This window comes from Diorhabda carinulata, chromosome 3, assembly GCF_026250575.1.
Source record: "Diorhabda carinulata isolate Delta chromosome 3, icDioCari1.1, whole genome shotgun sequence".
NCBI lineage: Eukaryota > Metazoa > Arthropoda > Insecta > Coleoptera > Chrysomelidae > Diorhabda > Diorhabda carinulata.
In genome coordinates this window covers 1,364,944-1,387,452 of record NC_079462.1, presented here as the reverse complement: position 1 = coordinate 1,387,452, position 22,509 = coordinate 1,364,944, and the positions used below count along the sequence as shown (strand labels likewise).

Here is a 22,509-nt window from a genome sequence, read left to right as displayed (position 1 = left end):
AATGATCCTACTATTAATCACTATTTGAATTATTGAAACCATTAGGAATATCCATACTTTTATCTGTATATTTCATTAAATATGCAGTACAATTAGAAAGTATTTAAACATTTATTAAATAACTATAAACGATGTTGTTAATTATTTGAAAAATGTTAAAAACAAAATGATTAAGTATACGTCAAAGGTAATGAAATATCAATTTAAAAAATTGATAAAAAATATTTTAATAAATTATTCACATTTCTCATAATTTTATTGTTGAAAATGCCGTGGACATTTTTGCGATATTAACCTCACTTTTCTATATTGATTATTATAATTACTAGGAGATTTTTCAGGTAGAAATTATCATAAACTTGAGTTATCATTACAAAAATAAAAACTACTATCAAATTAAATGAAAGTTGAAAACGGAAAACTTTTTAAATATGAAAAAATATTACTCGTAAACGTCCTCAAATATACATTATTTAAATATGTTAATTATGCTAAAAATAACAAGTACGATAAAGAAAATACGAAAAGAAACATTATTATCAACTTTTTCATCATTAGTTTCGTATTTTTTTAGCAAATATTGATGATTAGCAAAAAATGAGTGAGGTTAAAAAAGCTGATTGTTTTGATATTTTTTATGTCAATAGTACACATTTTTACTTTAAAAAACTTTTTTTAATGAAATAGTTCATTGAAATAATAAATATTTATATATATTGATATCGGTAAAATTATTACCGATAATCGCGCCATCTATACTTTTACTTACGAACCCAAACTGTCATTTACTTTTTCATATCACAGTAAACTGTAATAATGAGATACTAGAAATTATATGTAGAGGTGGGAACGATATCTGCATAACGGTTTTAAATATAAAGTAAAAAATTAATTCGAAATAAGAATTTTTTATACAGTTTATTTATTATTGTTACATTATTCATAAATATGTACAATAGCATATTTTATATATATATATATATATATATTTGTCGTAACGTTATTATAAAAACAATTATATTGAAAATTATATGTAGAGGTGGCTGTAATTAAAAATAACAGTTTCGTAGAAAACTATATAAAAACAATTGTATTTCTAATTATTTATTTAATGATTAAAACAGTAAAATCACTTAATATAAAAACAATGTGTATAATCTTCATAATAAGTCATCATAGCAACTTCCTTTAACTTGGACGACATTTCCGGACCCGTTTCCAAAACCAATTTATGAAAATGTCCTTTATTGTTATCTAACAAATGATGAGGATGACCGATTTCGACCAATTTACCATCACTCATTACCATTACTTTATTATATTCCATGATGGTGTTTAATCTATGAGCTATAGTTATGACTGTACAATTTTTGAATCGGTTGCGTATAGTAGCTTGTATTAAAGCGTCGGTTCTGTGATCGACATTAGCAGTAGCTTCGTCCAGAATCAAAATTTTGTTGTTTCTCAATAAAGCTCTGGCTAAATAGATCAACTGCTTCTGTCCTAAATTAAAGTTACTTCCATCATCGGAAACTTTAAGATCCAAAGAGCTTACGCAATTACTCAATTCGACCTGGAAACATATTGTAGAGATGGGACAATATACTATGATTAGTTGCGTTATAAATAACAGTTACATGATTTTTATGATACTTTCTGTCAAATATTGTAGAGTTGGGACATTCTACTATGAATAATTGTGTTATAAATAACAGTGACATAATCTTTAAGATATTTCCTGTCAAATATTGTAGAATTGGGACATTCTACTATGAATGTTTGCGTTATAAATAACAGTTACATGATATTTATGATACTTTCTGTCAAATATTGTAGAGTTGGGACATTCTATTATGAATGTTTGCGTTATAAATAACAGTTACATGATTTTTATGATATTTCCTGTCAAATATTGTAGAGTTGGGACATTCTACTATGAATAATTGCGTTATAAATAACAGTTACATGATTTTTATGATACTTTCTGTCAAATATTGTAGAGTTGGGACATTCTACTATGAATAATTGTGTTATAAATAACAGTTACATGATTTTTATGATACTTTCTGTCAAATATTGTAGAGTTGGGACATTCTGCTATGAATAATTGCTTTATAAATAACAGTTACATGATTTTTATGATACTTTCTGTCAAATATTGTAGAGTTGGGACAATCTATTATGAATGTTTGCGTTATAAATAACAGTTACATGATTTTTATGATACTTTCTGTCAAATATTGTAGAGTTGGGACATTCTATTATGAATGTTTGCGTTATAAGTAACAGTTACATAACCTTTAAGATATTTCCTGTCAAATATTGTAGAGTTGGGACATTCTACTATGAATAATTGCGTTATAAATAACAGTTACATGATTTTTATGATACTTTCTGTCAAATATTGTAGAGTTGGGACATTCTACTATGAATAATTGTGTTATAAATAACAGTTACATGATTTTTATGATACTTTCTGTCAAATATTGTAGAGTTGGGACATTCTACTATGAATGTTTGCGTTATAAATAACAGTTAAATGATTTTTATGATATTTCCTGTCAAATATTGTAGAGTTGGGACATTCTACTATGATTAATTGCGTTATAAATAACAGTTACATAATTTTTATGATACTTTCTGTCAAATATTATAGAGTTGGGACATTCTACTATGAATGTTTGCGTTATAAATAACAGTTAAATGATTTTTATGATATTTCCTGTCAAATATTGTAGAGTTGGGACATTCTACTATGATTAATTGCGTTATAAATAACAGTTACATAATTTTTATGATACTTTCTGTCAAATATTATAGAGTTGGGATATTCTACAATGAATAGTAGCGTTATAAATAACAGTTACATGATTTTTATGATACTTTCTGTCAAATATTGTAGAGTTGGGACATTCTACTATGAATAATTGCGTTATAAATAACAGTTACATGATTTTTATGATACTTTCTGTCAAATATTGTAGAGTTGGGACATTCTACTATGAATAATTGCGTTATAAATAACAGTTACATGATTTTTATGATACTTTCTGTCAAATATTGTAGAGTTGGGACATTCTACTATGAATAATTGCGTTATAAATAACAGTTACATGATTTTTATGATACTTTTTGTCAAATATTGTAGAGTTGGGACATTCTATTATGAATAGTAGCGTTATAAATAACAGTTACTTAAATATTTATGGTACAAATAGTTATTTTCGATGAAATATCTTCGATTTTTGTTTTTTTTTTATTCAGTTTACTCACCTGTTCGAGTGCTTTCCACATTTCCTCATCGTTATATTCGTTATAAGGGTCCAAATTATATCTTATCGTCGACGAAAATAAAATAGGTTCTCGGGGTATGATAGAAATTTTTTTTCTTATAAATTCCCGTCCGATTTGTTTGGTATCGACGTCATCTATTAAAACGGAACCGTCGAAACGAACCAATCGAAATAAAACTGATATTAAGGAGGTTTTACCCGCTCCGGTTCGTCCGACAATACCGATCTGCAACAAATTATCATTTCAATTGTTATTCACATACGGGGGGAACATTACCTTCTCCCCTGGTAATATCGTAAAGTTGATATTCCGTAACACCCCCAAATCGTCATCCGAACATTTCAAAAATATGTTTCTAAATTCAATTTTCCCTTTTCCAGGCCAGGATTCGGGAGGAAAAAATTCTTAAAAAAAATAATAAATCATTTAAAATCTTTCTTATCGATTCTAATGATTTATTTCACCTTTTTCGGTTTCGGACGGTTTTTCGTTTTTGATTTCGGTGTACTGGAGGACCTTTTCGACACTCGTTAATCGATTTTTAGCTTCAGCTGTTCGATTTAAGCCGTATCGCAACGCCGCCCCCAAAATCATCGATTGAGAAATCGCCAGACCCACCAAGCTTCCGTTGACATCCGTATCTGCAATAAAAATCATACGAGGGCCGTTCGAATAGTTCCCCGAATTTCGATACTCACATTTATGTAATATCAGGAAACTCAAAATGATGACTGTGAGTTGTATGACGCAAATTAGGTCGAGCCAAAGTCCGAAAGCGGAAACGCTCGATATCTTCAAATACGAAGCAGATGTATGGAGGTTCTTTGAAAAAAAAATCGTCAAAAATACCGAGTTTGAATATAAAACGCATTAAAATGATATAAATGTAGAATTTAACACACTGTATACTAACTTGATGTACGTCGAATTTATCTGTTAGCATAGATTCTGCTTTTGAGGCTCTTATGGTAACGATCCCATTAATGGAAGAGGTTATGTGGGAAATCATGGGGGATTTTGCTGGAATACGTGAAAAACAATCGAATTTTTCGATATCGGAATATACGAGAATTTCTTACTTTTTTTTTCTAGACGTTTAAATATTTCGGCGGTGGACGTATATAAATTTCCGAATTTTACAAAAACAGTTCCCAGTAGAAGCGTAGCAACAATGTAATAAGGGTTGGAATATAATAGATTGACGAAAATTCCTCCCAAAGTTAACATAACCTACAATAGAACGTCATATGTCATAAAAATGTCGCGTATGTATTAATTATCAGTAATATCAGATGTTCGAATTATTTTCTGTATTATTAATTTCAATATTGTTTAAAACGAGGTAGATACTGTCATAAATAACTAATTAGTCGTGGGAATTTCACACTTTAAACTTGATATGAATTTTTTTTTGCATATTTCCTGTCAAATATAGTAGAGTTGGGACAATTTACTATGAATAGTAGCGTTATAAATAACAGTTACATAACCTTTAAGATATTTCCTGTCAAATATTGTAGAGTTGGGACAATTTACTATGAATAGTAGCGTTATAAATAACAGTTACATAACCTTTAAGATATTTCCTGTCAAATATTGTAGAGTTGGGACAATTTACTATGATTAATTGCGTTATAAATAACAGTTACATAACCTTTAAGATATTTCCTGTCAAATATTGTAGAGTTGGGACAATTTACTATGAATAGTAGCGTTATAAATAACAGTTACATAACCTTTAAGATATTTCCTGTCAAATATTGTAGAGTTGGGACAATTTACTATGATTAATTGCGTTATAAATAACAGTTACATAACCTTTAAGATATTTCCTGTCAAATATTGTAGAGTTGGGACAATTTACTATGATTAATTGCGTTATAAATAACAGTTACATAACCTTTAAGATATTTCCTGTCAAATATTGTAGAGTTGGGACAATTTACTATGAATAGTAGCGTTATAAATAACAGTTACATAACCTTTAAGATATTTCCTGTCAAATATTGTAGAGTTGGGACAATTTACTATGAATAGTAGCGTTATAAATAACAGTTTATGATACTTATTGTTAAATATTGTAGAATTATCCTGCCATAAATCGATGAAATCGAAAGAGGCAAAACTTTGAATCTCGTGAAAATCGTGTAAAATCGGCAATTGTGCATGAAAACCAATCGCATTTCAAACTAAAACGTTTTTTAACAATCGAAAACATCGAATCGATTAACTAAAAATAATTTTAGAGAATAAGATGATTGTCTGATGACGTTCACACTTCTAGTTATCATTCGAGATCAAAATTGTCATGAAACTAAACCAAATACGCTTACTTGTATTGAATCCATCAAAACTCTAGGTAAAACTTCATCAACAGATCCGGTATCTTTGGAGAATCTATTGAGTATTTCTTCGCTCTTATTACTAATCTGTGAAGTGAAAAAAATACGTGACAACACTGGAAAATCAATTAACTTACACTTTATAAACCCACCTGTTGTGAACCCATCGAAACCTTGGACAAAACCCCATTAAAAGACCCAGTTTCTTTTGAAAACCTACCAGGTTTACTGCTGTTGCTAAAAGTCGTCTAAAGGGCAAAAAAAATATGTGGCAACACTGGAAAATCACTTAACTTAGACTTTATAAACTTACCTGTTGAGAACCCATCGAAACCTTGGACAAAACCCCATTAAAAGACCCAGTTTCTTTTGAAAACCTACCAGGTTTACTGCTGTTGCTAAAAGTCGTCTAAAGGGCAAAAAAAATATGTGGCAACACTGGAAAATCACTTAACTTAGACTTTATAAACTTACCTGTTGAGAACCCATCGAAACCTTGGACAAAACCCCATTAAAAGACCCAGTTTCTTTTGAAAACCTACCAGGTTTACTGCTGTTGCTAAAAGTCGTCTAAAGGGCAAAAAAAATATGTGGCAACAATGGAAAATCACTTAAATTACACTTTATAAACCCACCTGTTGTGAACCCATCGAAACCTTGGACAAAACCCCATTAAAAGACCCAGTTTCTTTTGAAAACCTACCAGGTTTACTGCTGTTGCTAAAAGTCGTCTAAAGGGCAAAAAAAATATGTGGCAACACTGGAAAATCACTTAACTTAGACTTTATAAACTTACCTGTTGAGAACCCATCGAAACCTTGGACAAAACCCCATTAAAAGACCCAGATTCTTTTGAAAACCTACCAGGTTTACTGCTGTTGCTAAAAGTCGTCTAAAGGGCAAAAAAAATATGTGGCAACAATGGAAAATCACTTAAATTACACTTTATAAACCCACCTGTTGTGAACCCATCGAAACCTTGGACAAAACCCCATTAAAAGACCCAGTTTCTTTTGAAAACCTACCAGGTTTACTGCTGTTGCTAAAAGTCGTCTAAAGGGCAAAAAAAATATGTGGCAACACTGGAAAATCACTTAACTTAGACTTTATAAACTTACCTGTTGAGAACCCATCGAAACCTTGGACAAAACCCCATTAAAAGACCCAGATTCTTTTGAAAACCTACCAGGTTTACTGCTGTTGCTAAAAGTCGTCTAAAGGGCAAAAAAAATATGTGGCAACAATGGAAAATCACTTAAATTACACTTTATAAACCCACCTGTTGTGAACCCATCGAAACCTTGGACAAAACCCCATTAAAAGACCCAGTTTCTTTTGAAAACCTACCAGGTTTACTGCTGTTGCTAAAAGTCGTCTAAAGGGCGAAAAAAATATGTGGCAACACTGGAAAATCACTTAACTTAGACTTTATAAACTTACCTGTTGAGAACCCATCGAAACCTTGGACAAAACCCCATTAAAAGACCCAGTTTCTATTGAAGAACTACCAGGGTTTCTGCTGTTGCTAAAAGTCGTCTAAAGGGCAAAAAAAATATGTGGCAACAATGGAAAATCACTTAACTTAGACTTTATAAACCCACCTGTTGTGAACCCATCGAAACCTTGGACAAAACCCCATTAAAAGACCCAGTTTCTTTTGAAAACCTACCAGGTTTACTGCTGTTGCTAAAAGTCGTCTAAAGGGCAAAAAAAATATGTGGCAACACTGGAAAATCACTTGACTTACATTTTATAAACCCACCTGTGGTGAACCCATCGAAACCTTGGACAAAACCCCATTAAAAGACCCAGTTTCTATTGAAGAACTACCAGGGTTTCTGCTGTTGCTAAAAGTCGTCTAAAGGGCAAAAAAAATATGTGGCAACAATGGAAAATCAATTAACTTACACTTTATAAACCCACCTGTTGTGAACCCATCGAAACCTTGGACAAAACCCCATTAAAAGACCCAGATTCTTTGGAAAAACTACCAGGTTTACTGCTGTTGCTAAAAGTCGTCTAAAGGGCAAAAAAAATATGTGGCAACAATGGAAATTGACGCGATTTCGATACAAAACCTCAATATACAATCTTACCTGTTGAGATGTCATAGAAACTTTGGACATAACCTCTTTTGTAGACCCAGTATCTTTGGAAGATTCGTCGATGGTTTTTACGCTAAAATCGGTATCGAAAAATTCCAAGGGAGCTTCCATCAGAGAATCGAACATCTCCTTGTGCATATTCACCGATGACATCATACAAACTTTGAAGAACAACCACGATCTAACCAAAGTTAACACGATGACCATAATCATCAGAAGAGCGTACAGAATCGCGGCTAAATTAGTCTTGACTAAATTGTGCGCCACCCCGTTTATTTCCACCGTATCGAAAACACCGTCTGATGCACGAGACGCGGTTGTTTTTAACACCGGAATCGTTTCTTGGTAGCTGTAACCGTATTTGCCCATCGAATGTTTGCCGTTCACGTAAAAAACTCGCACCGCGTATTCTTCGGGATGGTAACGGGACATCGAGGAAGATACGTTCAACGTTATCGATGTATTTTGATGTCTTAGCTCCTCTTGCGACGTCCTTAAACACGAAATTCATATTTAGCCGTGCTGATGAGGTTCGAAAACACCGAAACTGGTCTATATTCTACTCCGCCGCTAATATAAATAGAATTTTTTTCATAATTTTTGATTTTTTCAAATAATATGTGAATGTACGATCAGAAATTATGGTTAAATACACGTAAACAAGACGAAAAAATTCGAAATATATGGTGAAAAATCATTAAAATCGCTTGAATTCATCATAAAAAATAATCTGTCGGTACTTACCAGAATGTAACCCACAGATCCACACCTGAGCTTAATATTTGCGTCAATAAGAACAGGAGTAAAGTAACAATGGCGATTTCAACACGCTTAGCAGCTAAAACGTACTTTTTAAGTAGATAATTCTTGCCTTTATTTTTATTATAATCATTTAGGAGACCATCTTCATCATTATTCACTATATCATTGTTATCTTTCATTATATTACCATTATTTGCCATATCTTTCTTATTTTTTACGATATCTTCCTTATCTTCTACGATATCTTCCTCATATTTTACAACATCTGCCTTATCTTTTTTTATATTACCATTATTTGCCACATCTTCCTTATTTTTTACGATATCTTCCTTATCTTCTACGACATCTTCCTCATATTTTACAATATCTGCCTTATCTTTTATTATATTACCGTTATTTGCCATATCTTCCTTATTTTTTACGATATCTTCCTTATGTTTTACCTTATCGGCCTTATCTTCTACTATATCATTGCTATTTTCTACATCTTCCTTACATTTTACGATATCTTCCTCATGTTTTACGATATCTGCCTTATCTTCTACCATATTACCGTTATTTACTACAACTTCCTTTTGTTTTACGATGTCGTTTTTATGTTTTACGATATCTTCTCTATGTTTTACGATATCTTCTCTATGTTTTACGATATCTGCTTTATCTTTTACCACGTTACCGTTATTTACTATAACTTCCTTTTGTTTTACGATGTCGTTTTTATGTTTTACGATATCTTCTCTATGTTTTACCAAATCTGCTTTGTCTTTTCCCATGTTACTCTTATTTACGACGTCTATTTTATGTTTTACGATATCTGCCTTATATTTTACCATATTACCGTTATTTACTACATCTTCCTTTTGTTTTACGATGTCGTTTTCATGTTTTACGATATCTTCTCTATGTTTTACAATATCTGCCTTATATTTTACTATGTTACCGTTATTTACTACATCTTCCTTTTGTTTTACGATGTCGTTTTCATGTTTTACAATATCTTCTCTATGTTTTACGATATCTTCTCTATGTTTTACGATATCTGCCTTATATTTTACTATGATACCGTTATTTACTACATCTTCCTTTTGTTTTACTACATCTTCCTTTCGTTTTACAGCGTCGTTTTCATGTTTTACGATATCTGCCTTATATTTTACAATGTTACCGTTATTTACTACATCTTCTACATGTTTTACTACATCTTCCTTTTGTTTTACTACATCTTCCTTTCGTTTTACAGCGTCATTTTCATGTTTTACGATATCTGCCTTATATTTTACAATGTTACCGTTATTTACTACATCTTCCTTTTGTTTTACTACATCTTCCTTTCGTTTTACAGCGTCGTTTTCATGTTTTACGATATCTGCCTTATATTTTACAATGTTACCGTTATTTACTACATCTTCTACATGTTTTACTACATCTTCCTTTTGTTTTACTACATCTTCCTTTCGTTTTACAGCGTCATTTTCATGTTTTACGATATCTGCCTTATATTTTACAATGTTACCGTTATTTACTACATCTTCCTTTTGTTTTACTACATCTTCCTTTCGTTTTACAGCGTCGTTTTCATGTTTTACGATATCTGCCTTATATTTTACAATGTTACCGTTATTTACTACATCTTCTACATGTTTTACTACATCTTCCTTTTGTTTTACTACATCTTCCTTTCGTTTTACAGCGTCATTTTCATGTTTTACGATATCTGCCTTATATTTTACAATGTTACCGTTATTTACTACATCTTCTACATGTTTTACGACATCTTTCTTATTTTTTACGATATCAGCCTCATTAACACCGCCATTATTTACGACATCTTCACCATTATATGGTTTTAAACGAGATTTTCCGTGGTAATATTTATTTTTACTCTTAGATATAAAATTTTTGTTGCTTGGAAAGTTAGTAGTAACTTCAATTTCCGTTGGTTTTTCATATTTTTCCGACTTTGCGTTTTTTTTAACTAACATTTCAGTGAAATCTATTTTACTTTTGCATAGTTCTCGGAAAGTTCCCGTCGCTTCGATTTTTCCCTACGAAAATATGATTATATACAGGGTGGCGATTTAAATGTTGTTGTAAACGTCTTACTTCGTTAAGCACCACGACGAAATCGGCCGCCTTCAAATGTTCCAGTTGACGCGTCACTAAAATTCTCGTTTTCCCTTTCAAATATTTCAAAATACATTCTTCGAACAACAATTTTCCAACTCGAGCATCAACGGCCGATAGAGGATCGTCCAATAAGTAGATATCCGCTTGTTTGTAAACGGCTCTAGCTAAATGGATCTTCGCGCGTTGTCCTCCGCTCAAAGACACTCCTCCTCGTTCGTCGCAAACTGTTCGATCCCCTCGAGGTAGACGTTCGAAATCCACCCCCAGGTCGCAAACTTTGACGATTTTATCGTAGCAACGTTCGTCGTATGGATTTCCGAACGTAATGTTGCCGCGAACCGTCGAATTCGACAACCAAGCTTCTTGGGAGCAATACGATACGTGTCCCCCCAATTGGATCCTTCCCGATTTGGCGGCCAGCTCCCCTAGAAGAAGCTACTGGGACTTTATTGGAACCGCCAACGTATTTTCGCACTTACGTGTAATAGAGAAGATTTTCCAGCACCGGTCGGGCCTATTACGGCGCACAGACACCCCCGTGGGATTTGTACGGATAGATCCGTCAGAGTCTTGGTTTGGTTAGTCCACGACGCGTCTACTTCGGTCACGATGATCCCGGTTTTGATCATTGGTTCGATGGCGCCGTGGGGTTTTTCGTCCAGAAGCAAAAAATCTCGGAGACGTTCGACGGATGTCGACGTTTCGGAACGGCGGGTCATCGCCTCGGGGAGCAGAACTGACAAAGATATGTGGAGAATACCGTACGCTTGAGCAATGGAAAATACTTTTTCCGCGGTTATTCGGTGGCCTGAGAAATGTTTTCCCGTAGAGTACATTCCATTCCCAAAGCTGTTACTCACCTGAGCCAACGTAACATATGACGGTTAGAGCCAGAGCCGTTTTTTCTAGAAAAACGAAACAGCTGGAAACTACCCCTCTCAAATATGACGCGGCAGTGATCGCGATCATTTCCTTCTTTCTTGCGCAGTCCACCAGCGCTTCGAAACGTTTTTCCCAACCGTTTATCTTGATTAGTTGTATCCCCGATATTATTTCCGTCATTAATTTCAATCTTTCATCGGTTCTTTGCGAAATTTTCGATCTTAGCTTACCCATAAGTTTTGATACAAAGCCTCGAAATAAGAAAAAAAAAAGAAATAAACATCTTGGCAGAGCTGATACCCACAAATAGTCACTGGCTTAACTTGTCTTTTATGTAGAATACGGATTTGGACTTATTTTTCACAAAAAATGGGCGATGTGACAGAAAATAACTATAAAAGATGGCTGTAGAAGCTTGGAATGCGTTAAGTAGTGCTTGGAATGAGCCTCGAACAACTGAGGGTACCTGAAGCACCTTTTAATGTATTAGCATTGAGCTCACCCATAAATTTTGCTAAATAACCTCGAAATAAGTGAAAAAACAACAAATAAACACCTTCTCCGGAGCTTATACCTACAGATAGTCACTGGCTTAACTTATCTTTTATGTAGAATATGGATTTGCACTTATTTTTCACAAAAAATGGGCGATGTGACAGAGAATAACTATAAAAGATGGCTGTAGAAGCTTGAAATGCATTAAGTAGTGCTTGGAATGAGCCTCAAACAACTGAGGGTACCCTAAGAACCCTTTAAATTATAAGCATTAAGCTTAGCTTACTCATAAATCTTGTTAAATAGCCTCGAAATAAGTGAAAAAACAACAAATAAAACCTTCCCCGGAGCTCATACCCACGGATAGTCACTGGCTTAACTTATCTTTTATGTAGAATACGGATCTAAAACTATTTTTCACGAAATATGGGGGGACATGACAGAAAATGAATATAAAAAATGGCTGTAGAAGCTTGGAATGCGTTAAGTAGAGCTTGGAATCAACCTCGAACAACTGAGGGACATCTGAAGAACCCTTTAACTTATTAGCATTAAGCTTACCCATAAATGTTGCTAAATAACCTTCAAATAAGTAAAAAATCAAATAAAACCTTCTCCGGAGCTCATACTCACAGATAGTCACTGGCTTAACTTATCTTTTATGTAGAATACGGATCTAAAATAATTTTTCACCCCAAAATGGGGGACATGGCAGAGAATAAACATGACTTGTTATGTAGCTATTGAATTGTTGTATAAATATCTAAATTTACATACAAAAAATATTAATAATCGCTTGAGATACAGGGTGTTCCATAATAAAATATGTTTTTACGAATTTCAACTTATATTTCCCAATTTTTTGTAAACGTTTCATTTCATATCAATTACCAACCATCTCGAAAATATATAATTAGTAATCCGATAGTCACTACAGGGTGTATTTGAGGGCGAATCCCAATTTTTTTGTAATTATTTCAAAAAAACTTATTAAAACATATTATAAATACCTTGTAAAGTTAAAGTAATGATTATCATGGTCGCAACGCCGGCCAAACATGAAAACCCCACTTGTTCCCAAACGAAATAAGTCAAAACCAAAATTTGTACAGGGATAGTCCAAAATGAATGTATCGAGTTAATCACGAAATCGAATCGATTAACGTCATTCGATAGTAAATCAACAACTCGATCGACTGCCGCTACTTCTAACGATTTAAAATCCAATCTAATCATCTGAAAATCATCCTCATCATACATTTCATCTACAGGGTGTTGCATAACTCACTTTTCGATATAACAAACTACTACACGCTATTCGAATCCTCATACCGATCGCTGACAGCCCGAGCTCGATATGATTTGACATAAAAGCTGTCAAAATTGACGTTACTATCAACATGGTGCTGTAAAAATACATTTTTTCGGTGTTTTTTTCGTTAAATTCTTCCCCAAATAAAGAAATGAGACGCGCCAAGATCAAAGGTTGAGTACATCTAAAAAAAAATTTACGTATACTATCACGAAACGAAATACAACCGGCAACAATGCACGAGAATTATTAAGTCGTTGTTACCGTATTAAAACGTTGGAAAAGAACCAGAAAATTCCGTAGAACATAACCTCGAATAGGAAAGTTTTGACGATAGCTTTCAATAAACTGGGTTTTCTTTTCGATTGTTGACTTTTGACGATTTCCGATTTCCAGTTTTTTTGTAAACGATTTCCCAATACCTTCGAATCGTCTTCGTCGAAAACATTATAAAAATCGTGCAATTCTAGGTTAATTTCTCTTCGTTTTCTTATCAACGATATCATCCATCTGAAATTGAATCAATCTATGATACAGGGTCCATCGAAAAGTACGAAAAAATCATTTCAAGGTCATACCAACATAAACGTTTAGAACATCCCCTGTAGGTTATTCTATTACTAAGAACCTTAATATAAATTCATTTTTGAATTCCTTTTATTTTTTTTTGACGAAAAAAACTTACCCGAAAAATAGTTTATTGATAAAACCTGCGTCTTTTTTTGGATTTTCATTTTTCGATTCAACTTTTTCTGTATCCATTTTCGTACAACTACTGTTAGTCTAATAACGAATTATCTACCAATTAATTTGTTTGAACTAAGAAATTTTGTTTAGTTAAAGATAGTGTATGCCATTAGGGCGTAGTTTTTGTTAGATATGGCACGCAAAACAAACCAGACAGTGGCGGGGTACAAAAAATTTAATCTGTAAATAGATTAAGTTTTATATGGCGATTTTACATCGAAAATATTCATTTTTATGAAAAAACTATGAGGACATAAATTGTAGGAAATTTCATCTACTTTAATTTTGCTTATATACGTTTTTTTCGTAAAATGAATAGGAAAGGAAATATTGTCAAAAAACTACTATTAGAACATAACTACTCTATTTTTTCTAAAAATTTTTGCATACAATAATTTAAATAATAAAAAAAGGTTACTATGACTTTAAATAACAATAAAATAAAAACTATTATAAATAATAATATCGAAAAAATCCGATTTTAACATCGATATAAAAGTGCTGCCATCTACTGAACTATGGAGTATAAATAAAATAATGACATTTGCTTTATTAATCTGTAATTATAACGAGACGGTTTCACTACTATACTATAGATGGCGTACGTAATAATTATTTTAGAATTAAATCAATTTATAGGCTAAAACTATTACATTTTTGAAATATAACATTTTTATATATAATTATTCGTATTCATGTCGGTTTTTGGTATATTTTGAACGAAATTTATTCGAAAATTGGATAAGAAATTTGCAATTCCAAATACTGATAGTTCGGGCATTTATAAACAGATGGCGCCAGTGTATTTGTGTTAAAATTCTCAAGATAAATTATTTTACGTAGTAAAATTAAAGATTGGATTAAGTTTTTTTTTTAATTTTATCAGAATATACTGAAATGCATTTGTATTAGGAAAGTTATTTACAACACACTCCAAATAATGACAGTAAGGCTACTGAACAATAGACGGCGCTAGTGTCTAATTTGTTTAAAAATGATTATTTATAAATATTCATAAATTGCTTCTACGATTGTGATTCTTACACCTAATTAAATACGTAATATTATAAGTACGAGTTGTTGTAAGCACTTTTTATGAAATATACAGGGGTGATTAAGAAATAACATACCAAACCATTAACTCACTTATTAATGTTTTTTTTTGTTTATATATTTCTTTTAAGATTTAAGATTTTAAGTACTAATATTATAGCTGATCTTTATCTCGAATATAATACAGGGAAAGTTGATATTGATAAAGTTTTTCAACTCGAGTTAAACAAATGATTTTAACTTATTATTTCCGCCATTTTGTTATGAATTAATGCTTCCGGAATGTATCACGTGATTTGTTGATATAATTTTTGATCTCATATAAATAGTTTCGTTTACTTTCCAGCCCCCTTCAGAGTTAAAACAATTATAGTAAATATCTCCGAAAATATTGATCCTAGAGAAAAAATTTTTCAACAAAAAATAAAGTTCATGGAAAAATATACAAAAAAGGTTCTACATATTTTTTACGTAAATCTATTATTTTGGCTGTTATGACTCAAAATACCCCGTAAGGATAATATGGTAAAAAAAATCCGTTTTAAAAAATTTTTTTTCGATGAAATCATTTGTTATGTGTCTGTGTTTTGTTATCTGGTATCGATTTTGTTCTTTTTTCTCGTGTAGTCGGTAGATGAAACCAGCTCTAGTCGCCCGCCTCTTTTTATTTGTATTTATTCGTTATCGACATTCTTCGGGTACGTGACGCTTTTTTGGTTGTACCAATATGTTTGTACGACTCACCACACACGATTATTTTTATAAAAAAGGCAATTACATACATCTTCAACTCCAATACGTGTTCTCTCAAATTGATTAACTATTACTTTAATAAAATAAAACCGGCAACGCTGTAACTTATTATAACTATTGGAAATCAGGACAGGTTTTATTAGGTTAGGTTAGTGTTTACTAGATTCACGCAGAATCGAATGAATATTTTGGTAATTTATCATGATTAGTATACATAACGTCATTTTTGTTATTTAAATATTTATTAGTTCACTCGTAATTATATAAATATTAATTATGATCACCTTTATAACCATAATTCACGTAATCTGGTAACAAACCGAAATTAGTTCATGCTTTGTTGCCAAGCTTACCTCTACTCCAAACATAATCAGAAATACTGTAGTCGACGACAAAATTTGTTGTGGTAAAATCAATTCCTAACCAAATATAATTTTTTTTATGTAGTTTGTTTCATTATTTTTTTATTTATCACTAGATTTTATTCACTAAATGTTTTAGAAATTTCGTTCATTAAAAGATGGTTACCATTTTTTAGTCACGTCATCTCTTCTTCTTTTTTATCTACCTAGCATGAAACACGTATTATAAATTTTTGAGGTTGGTGCACAGTCACTGTATTGCTAAAAAATAACTTATCAAAATGTTTTTTCTTTACTTCTTAATTCAAAAATCATTCCAAAATATCCCGATTACCTCTACTTGTTTAATTATAAAGTAACAATAACAGGAAATAAGGATAAAATTTGATTAGGATTGATTGTCGTTACAGCATTTATAATATTTATTAGATTATTTTGAGTTTATATTATTTACAATACAATATAGATATTTTATCTTTTCGTAGTAATAACCAAATGAATATCATAATATAAAAATAATCTGACTCATTCATAAAAAGTGATGATGTCAACTTGTAACGATGTTACGAATTAGAGACCGGCGTTACTTTATAACTGTTATTGCGGAACTGCTTATGACGATTTATTTTAAAAAATAAATGAAATAGTATTGACATTATAGTTGCAAGTACTAGTGCTAGCACATTATATTTCTTCTATGATTGATAAATAATAGATGATGACGCAATTTATACAACAACGTAACTAGACTAAGAAAAATCACTATAATGATTAAAGTAGAGAAAAATGAAAATTGGTCTTATGATTTTCAGTAGTATATAATTATATTTTTCTTGTGTTTTACTATTTATCAATACTTTATCTGTATAATGTTTCGGAAATAACGGTTTAATAGTTAACATTTATCACCCACCTCTAATTTCATAAAAAGATCAGATAACTAAAATGGCGTTCTACTTGTCGGGTCGCTTTTTAATATTTGTTCATTGTTTACAATATAGACAAAAAACTATGTGTATATATTTGAATTCAATATTTTTCTCTTATAAATATTTTACAATTGAGAACCGTGTCCGTAAATAACCGAAATAAACCGATCGTGTAAAACGTGTTCATATTTTACAATTGAAAACCGTGTACGTAAATAACCGAAGTAAACCGATCGTGTAAAACGTGTTCGGGAAGCACATTCATTTTTGTTTGTTTTATTGTTTAAAATATGATAAAAACAACGAAATACGAATCCTGTTTCTATAAATATATAAAATAAAGTTGAATTTTTTTGGTAATAAGCATCTTAAATAGCATAAAATTTACATTTCAACGCTGATACGTAAATAGCCGAACCTACCCGATCGTTTATAATATTTTCGAGAATGAAATGATTAATTGATGTAAGATCCGTTTTGGAACCGAAGCGAAACAACAAAATTTAACGTATTTACCAGGAAGTTTATAATTGCAGTATTGTTCAGTGAAATACGAGGTAGATAATCATTTCCAAGAATCACCACTACACTCAAGGTTCAATTATATCATCAGTGCATTAAATTTCCCCAATTTGGAATAATGCATACAGGGTGATACATTTATACTTGAAGTTTAGTAGTGGTTTTAATAAATATTTTTCTTAAATATTAATAAGGGATGAATTTGAATGTTTTTAATGTTATTTTTAGTTGGAAGTTTATGTATATATACAGTGTGATGTAGAACTTATATAAAAATAAATTTGAATAGAATCGTTATTAATTGCATGTCGTTCGATGAAAAAATGAAAAAGTAATCATTGGGTAAATCCCACTACAGTAATTATCGTTATAAAAATAAAATTGAAGTTTACGTGTTCGTTACTTGATTGATTCTTAGAATATTCTATTAACTAAGTACGTTCTAAAAATCTTGTATGTTAACTAGATTTAACCAGTTTAAACTTGAATCGTTAGAAAATATTCGATGAAATCGCGAATCGAACATACAATAGTTGGTTAGAAGCAAATGCAGACGTCTTTGAATAATTGTTTCTTCAAAAATTTATTTAGTGATGGTAGCAATTTTTTCTATGGGAAAATTTAATTATACCGGGTTTGTGATATTATAGAATAGAACTGGTTACGTCAAAATGGGGGTGTATGTAGAAAAAATCGTTTTTTTCAGCCGATTTTAACCCCAAATGACTAGTTTTTGAAACCCTGCAGGTTTGATTTATTGCAGACTTGTTTGGGATGTCGGGCTTATGAATAATTCGAGTTTGTGACTTCGAGAACCGAACGCAACTTTTTAAAAATCGAAAAAACCCCGAAAAAATCGTTTTTTTCTTCAAAATTTTGACGATTTCAACCCCAAACGACTAGTTTTTGAAACCCTGCAGGTTTGATTTATTGCAGACTTGTTTGGGATGTCGGGCTTATGAATAATTCGAGTTTGTGACTTCGAGAACCGAACGCAACTTTTTAAAAATCGAAAAAACCCCGAAAAAATCGTTTTTTTCTTCAAAATTTTGACGATTTCAACCCCAAACGACTAGTTTTTGAAACCCTGCAGGTTTGATTTATTGCAGACTTGTTTGGGATGTCGGGCTTATGAATAATTCGAGTTTGTGACTTCGAGAACCGAACGCAACTTTTTAAAAATCGAAAAAACCCCGAAAAAATCGTTTTTTTCTTCAAAATTTTGACGATTTCAACCCCAAACGACTAGTTTTTGAAACCCTGCAGGTTTGATTTATTGCAGACTTGTTTGGGATGTCGGGCTTATGAATAATTCGAGTTTGTGACTTCGAGAACCGAACGCAACTTTTTAAAAATCGAAAAAACCCCGAAAAAATCGTTTTTTTCTTCAAAATTTTGACGATTTCAACCCCAAACGACTAGTTTTTGAAACCCTGCAGGTTTGATTTATTGCAGACTTGTTTGGGATGTCGGGCTTATGAATAATTCGAGTTTGTGACTTCGAGAACCGAACGCAACTTTTTAAAAATCGAAAAAACCCCGAAAAAATCGTTTTTTTCTTCAAAATTTTGACGATTTCAACCCCAAACGACTAGTTTTTGAAACCCTGCAGGTTTGATTTATTGCAGACTTGTTTGGGATGTCGGGCTTATGAATAATTCGAGTTTGTGACTTCGAGAACCGAACGCAACTTTTTAAAAATCGAAAAAACCCCGAAAAAATCGTTTTTTTCTTCAAAATTTTGACGATTTCAACCCCAAACGACTAGTTTTTGAAACCCTGCAGGTTTGATTTATTGCAGACTTGTTTGGGATGTCGGGCTTATGAATAATTCGAGTTTGTGACTTCGAGAACCGAACGCAACTTTTTAAAAATCGAAAAAACCCCGAAAAAATCGTTTTTTTCTTCAAAATTTTGACGATTTCAACCCCAAACGACTAGTTTTTGAAACCCTGCAGGTTTGATTTATTGCAGACTTGTTTGGGATGTCGGGCTTATGAATAATTCGAGTTTGTGACTTCGAGAACCGAACGCAACTTTTTAAAAATCGAAAAAACCCCGAAAAAATCGTTTTTTTCTTCAAAATTTTGACGATTTCAACCCCAAACGACTAGTTTTTGAAACCCTGCAGGTTTGATTTATTGCAGACTTGTTTGGGATGTCGGGCTTATGAATAATTCGAGTTTGTGACTTCGAGAACCGAACGCAACTTTTTAAAAATCGAAAAAACCCCGAAAAAATCGTTTTTTTCTTCAAAATTTTGACGATTTCAACCCCAAACGACTAGTTTTTGAAACCCTGCAGGTTTGATTTATTGCAGACTTGTTTGGGATGTCGGGCTTATGAATAATTCGAGTTTGTGACTTCGAGAACCGAACGCAACTTTTTAAAAATCGAAAAAACCCCGAAAAAATCGATTTTTTCTTCAAAATTTTGACGATTTCAACCCCAAACGACTAGTTTTTGAAACCCTGCAGGTTTGATTTATTGCAGACTTGTTTAGGATGTCGGGCTTATGAATAATTCGAGTTTGTGACTTCGAGAACCGAACGCAACTTTTTAAAAATCGAAAAAACCCCGAAAAAATCGTTTTTTCTTCAAAATTTTGACGATTTCAACCCTAAAGGACCATTTTTAAGTACATTTTTTCAAAACTATTTATTGCTAGTTACATCTTAAGAACCCCTAAAAAATTGAAAAATATTAAAAAGTAAAGAAAACTCAATATAAGCGATTTTAAAGCTATAATTATCATCCCTTACACTTAAATCACCCTAACTTTGTAAATATTAATAATAACGAAAATATTTATAGAACCATTTTTGTGTAAAATCGAAAGATCTACAACTTTCATCCGAACTTTTTTTTCCCAAGTTCAACCGTTTATTCAATATTTCAAAAAAACTTAATCAATTAACCGGAAATCCGAATTTCCTCGTACCATAACTTTTTAAATAATTCAATATACATATACTCAGGTTAAACACCTCACATCTATTGTTTTTTCTTCTTCTTATTCGCAGAATTCTAATTATTCATATCACGACACACCATCTACTATTACGAGGGAACTTCCATTAATAATTATAAAAATAATTGACTGAAAATTTCTTCTAATTTTTGTATCACTAATCACATCTAGATCCATCAGATTCTCGAAATTTCTAGATTAACTAAACAAAAATGCATCAGTCGAACTGTAGGTTCGATAACAAATTGGAACAGGACCGGCTTCACGATTTAAATCAATTTATTGTAATTTATTAATACCCGCGTATATAACGTAAAAAAGGAAACGCAAAAAAATACACGAGATACATTTTTAATTATCCCATGGGTTTAAGCAAAAAAAAATCGAAGACAATGGGACTTGAAATGAAAGGAAACGTTGTACGTGCTTTTTATCAAAATGCCCATTAAAAATTCCAAGAAGTCTAATTGATGATGAGTTTCTCAATTCTAAACTTATGAACTATTTTTTTTTCTATTTTACGAGGGTAAACGAATAAGTTCCCCACATAGAAAAACGACATTTTGGAGAAATGTCAATAAAAGATCGAGGTTATTATTATAAGATGGCCGTTTTATATACTTCCAAACGTATTTCATCATTAACCGACGTACAGGGTGGGTAATAAAAACGATAAAGTTACCCTGAACTTTTTTTAAGATATCTCGGAACAGAAAAAAGATATCGACATGCGGTTTTCGCTATTTTTATGTTTATTCAGTTCACTTTCAAAAGATCTAATCAAATTTTAAAGATGCTATTTAAATTAGTCGACATAAATCATATTATTTTAAATATATGAAACAACGCCCTCTAGCATTCACATTATTAATTAAAATGGTTATAATTTATATATTTCGTATAATTGAACAAAAGCTCTTTCAAATGAAATAAAGTTTAGAAAAATCGGTTGAACAGAACCGGACTTACAGGCATTTTTTTATAACAAAGTTCCCACTCTCCCCCACTACTTATCGGAAGAGATAAACTAAAACTTATGATATCGAAAATACGCAGAATTTGGTAAAGAATTCGATTATCGTATATAAAGTACCACTTAATTGGGTAAATTTTGAAAAAAATTGATTTTTTAATTTTATATTTTCAAAAAACCCTTCAAGGGGTGGACCTAAAAATCTAAAATAATTTTCACGTGTTTCTAGAGGCTATTTTTGTTTTAATTTTTTTTTTCTCTGAAGCTGTAACATAATCCGTTCCAAAGATATGGCCGTTTTTAATTGTCCACCCTGTATACTCACTTTAATTAAATTTTCAACTGTCACCATTCGCGAAATTCAAAAACAAAACTGTTTTTTTAATTTTTATAAAATTATTTTTCCAGACGTGCTCGAAAAAAAAACCACGAGTCCGGTCCTGTCGAAATTTTGCTCCGACTTCCCGCGTATTTGTAATGGATTTTGTTACTAAGATCTTGTAAATAAAAAAAGAAACACGTTTACGACTAAATATAATTTTGACTTCCACTGTATATTCACTTGTAGCTACGAATTTTATTTTATTCGATGTTTTTGCAAATTTTCTAATCATTCTAACAAACATTGCGTGATGGTGATGGTTTAATGGTATTCCAAGAACCGATGGCTAACACATAAACAAGCATAAGCTAAATTACAGACGCTGCTTCAGTTTATTTTTCGAGGTTATGTTTGGTTTACCATAACAATGTAAACATACCGATATGGAATTCTCGTTATTGAGATGACGTGTATCAATTTTATGCCATGATTAAATTGAATTACTGGGAGAACTTTTAGAAATATTTATAATTGTAAGTAAATAAGTTGGTACTAGCT

General features: G+C 31.7%; 1 protein-coding gene across 9 annotated transcripts; it reads right to left on the bottom strand.

Moving 5' to 3' along the window:
• Positions 1-1,091: 1,091 nt before the first annotated feature.
• On the bottom strand, positions 1,092-14,203 carry LOC130891943 (ATP-binding cassette subfamily C member 4-like). Of its 9 annotated transcripts, XM_057797043.1 has the most exons (29): positions 14,005-14,203; positions 13,584-13,829; positions 13,296-13,503; positions 13,018-13,243; positions 11,491-11,763; positions 11,110-11,438; positions 10,607-11,065; positions 8,486-10,548; positions 7,733-8,234; positions 7,560-7,655; positions 7,399-7,494; positions 7,238-7,333; positions 7,077-7,172; positions 6,916-7,011; positions 6,755-6,850; positions 6,594-6,689; positions 6,433-6,528; positions 6,272-6,367; positions 6,111-6,206; positions 5,950-6,045; positions 5,789-5,884; positions 5,628-5,723; positions 4,374-4,524; positions 4,208-4,314; positions 3,993-4,116; positions 3,759-3,935; positions 3,571-3,698; positions 3,274-3,519; positions 1,092-1,573 (listed from the first exon to the last, which is right to left on the bottom strand). In XM_057797043.1, exons 1-29 carry the CDS (start codon positions 14,079-14,081, stop codon positions 1,130-1,132), a joined length of 7,008 nt encoding a protein of 2,335 aa, XP_057653026.1. In that variant the 5' UTR covers positions 14,082-14,203; the 3' UTR covers positions 1,092-1,129. The 9 variants fall into 9 exon arrangements, with proteins under 9 accessions (XP_057653026.1, XP_057653028.1, XP_057653027.1 ...); XM_057797045.1 differs by lacking the exon at positions 7,077-7,172 and having other exon boundaries at positions 14,005-14,126; XM_057797044.1 differs by lacking the exon at positions 7,399-7,494 and having other exon boundaries at positions 14,005-14,126.
• Positions 14,204-22,509: the final 8,306 nt, after the last annotated feature.

Excerpts from the sequence above, each read along its gene's own strand:
- LOC130891943 (XM_057797043.1), bottom strand. The coding sequence starts at position 14,081 with ATGGATACAGAAAAAGTTGAATCGAAAAATGAAAATCCAAAAAAAGAC. Across the intron at positions 7,334-7,398 it reads TTTCGATGGGTTCACCACAG|ACGACTTTTAGCAACAGCAG; the intron begins GTGGGTTTATAA and ends TTTGCCCTTTAG. Across the intron at positions 7,012-7,076 it reads TTTCGATGGGTTCTCAACAG|ACGACTTTTAGCAACAGCAG; the intron begins GTAAGTTTATAA and ends TTCGCCCTTTAG.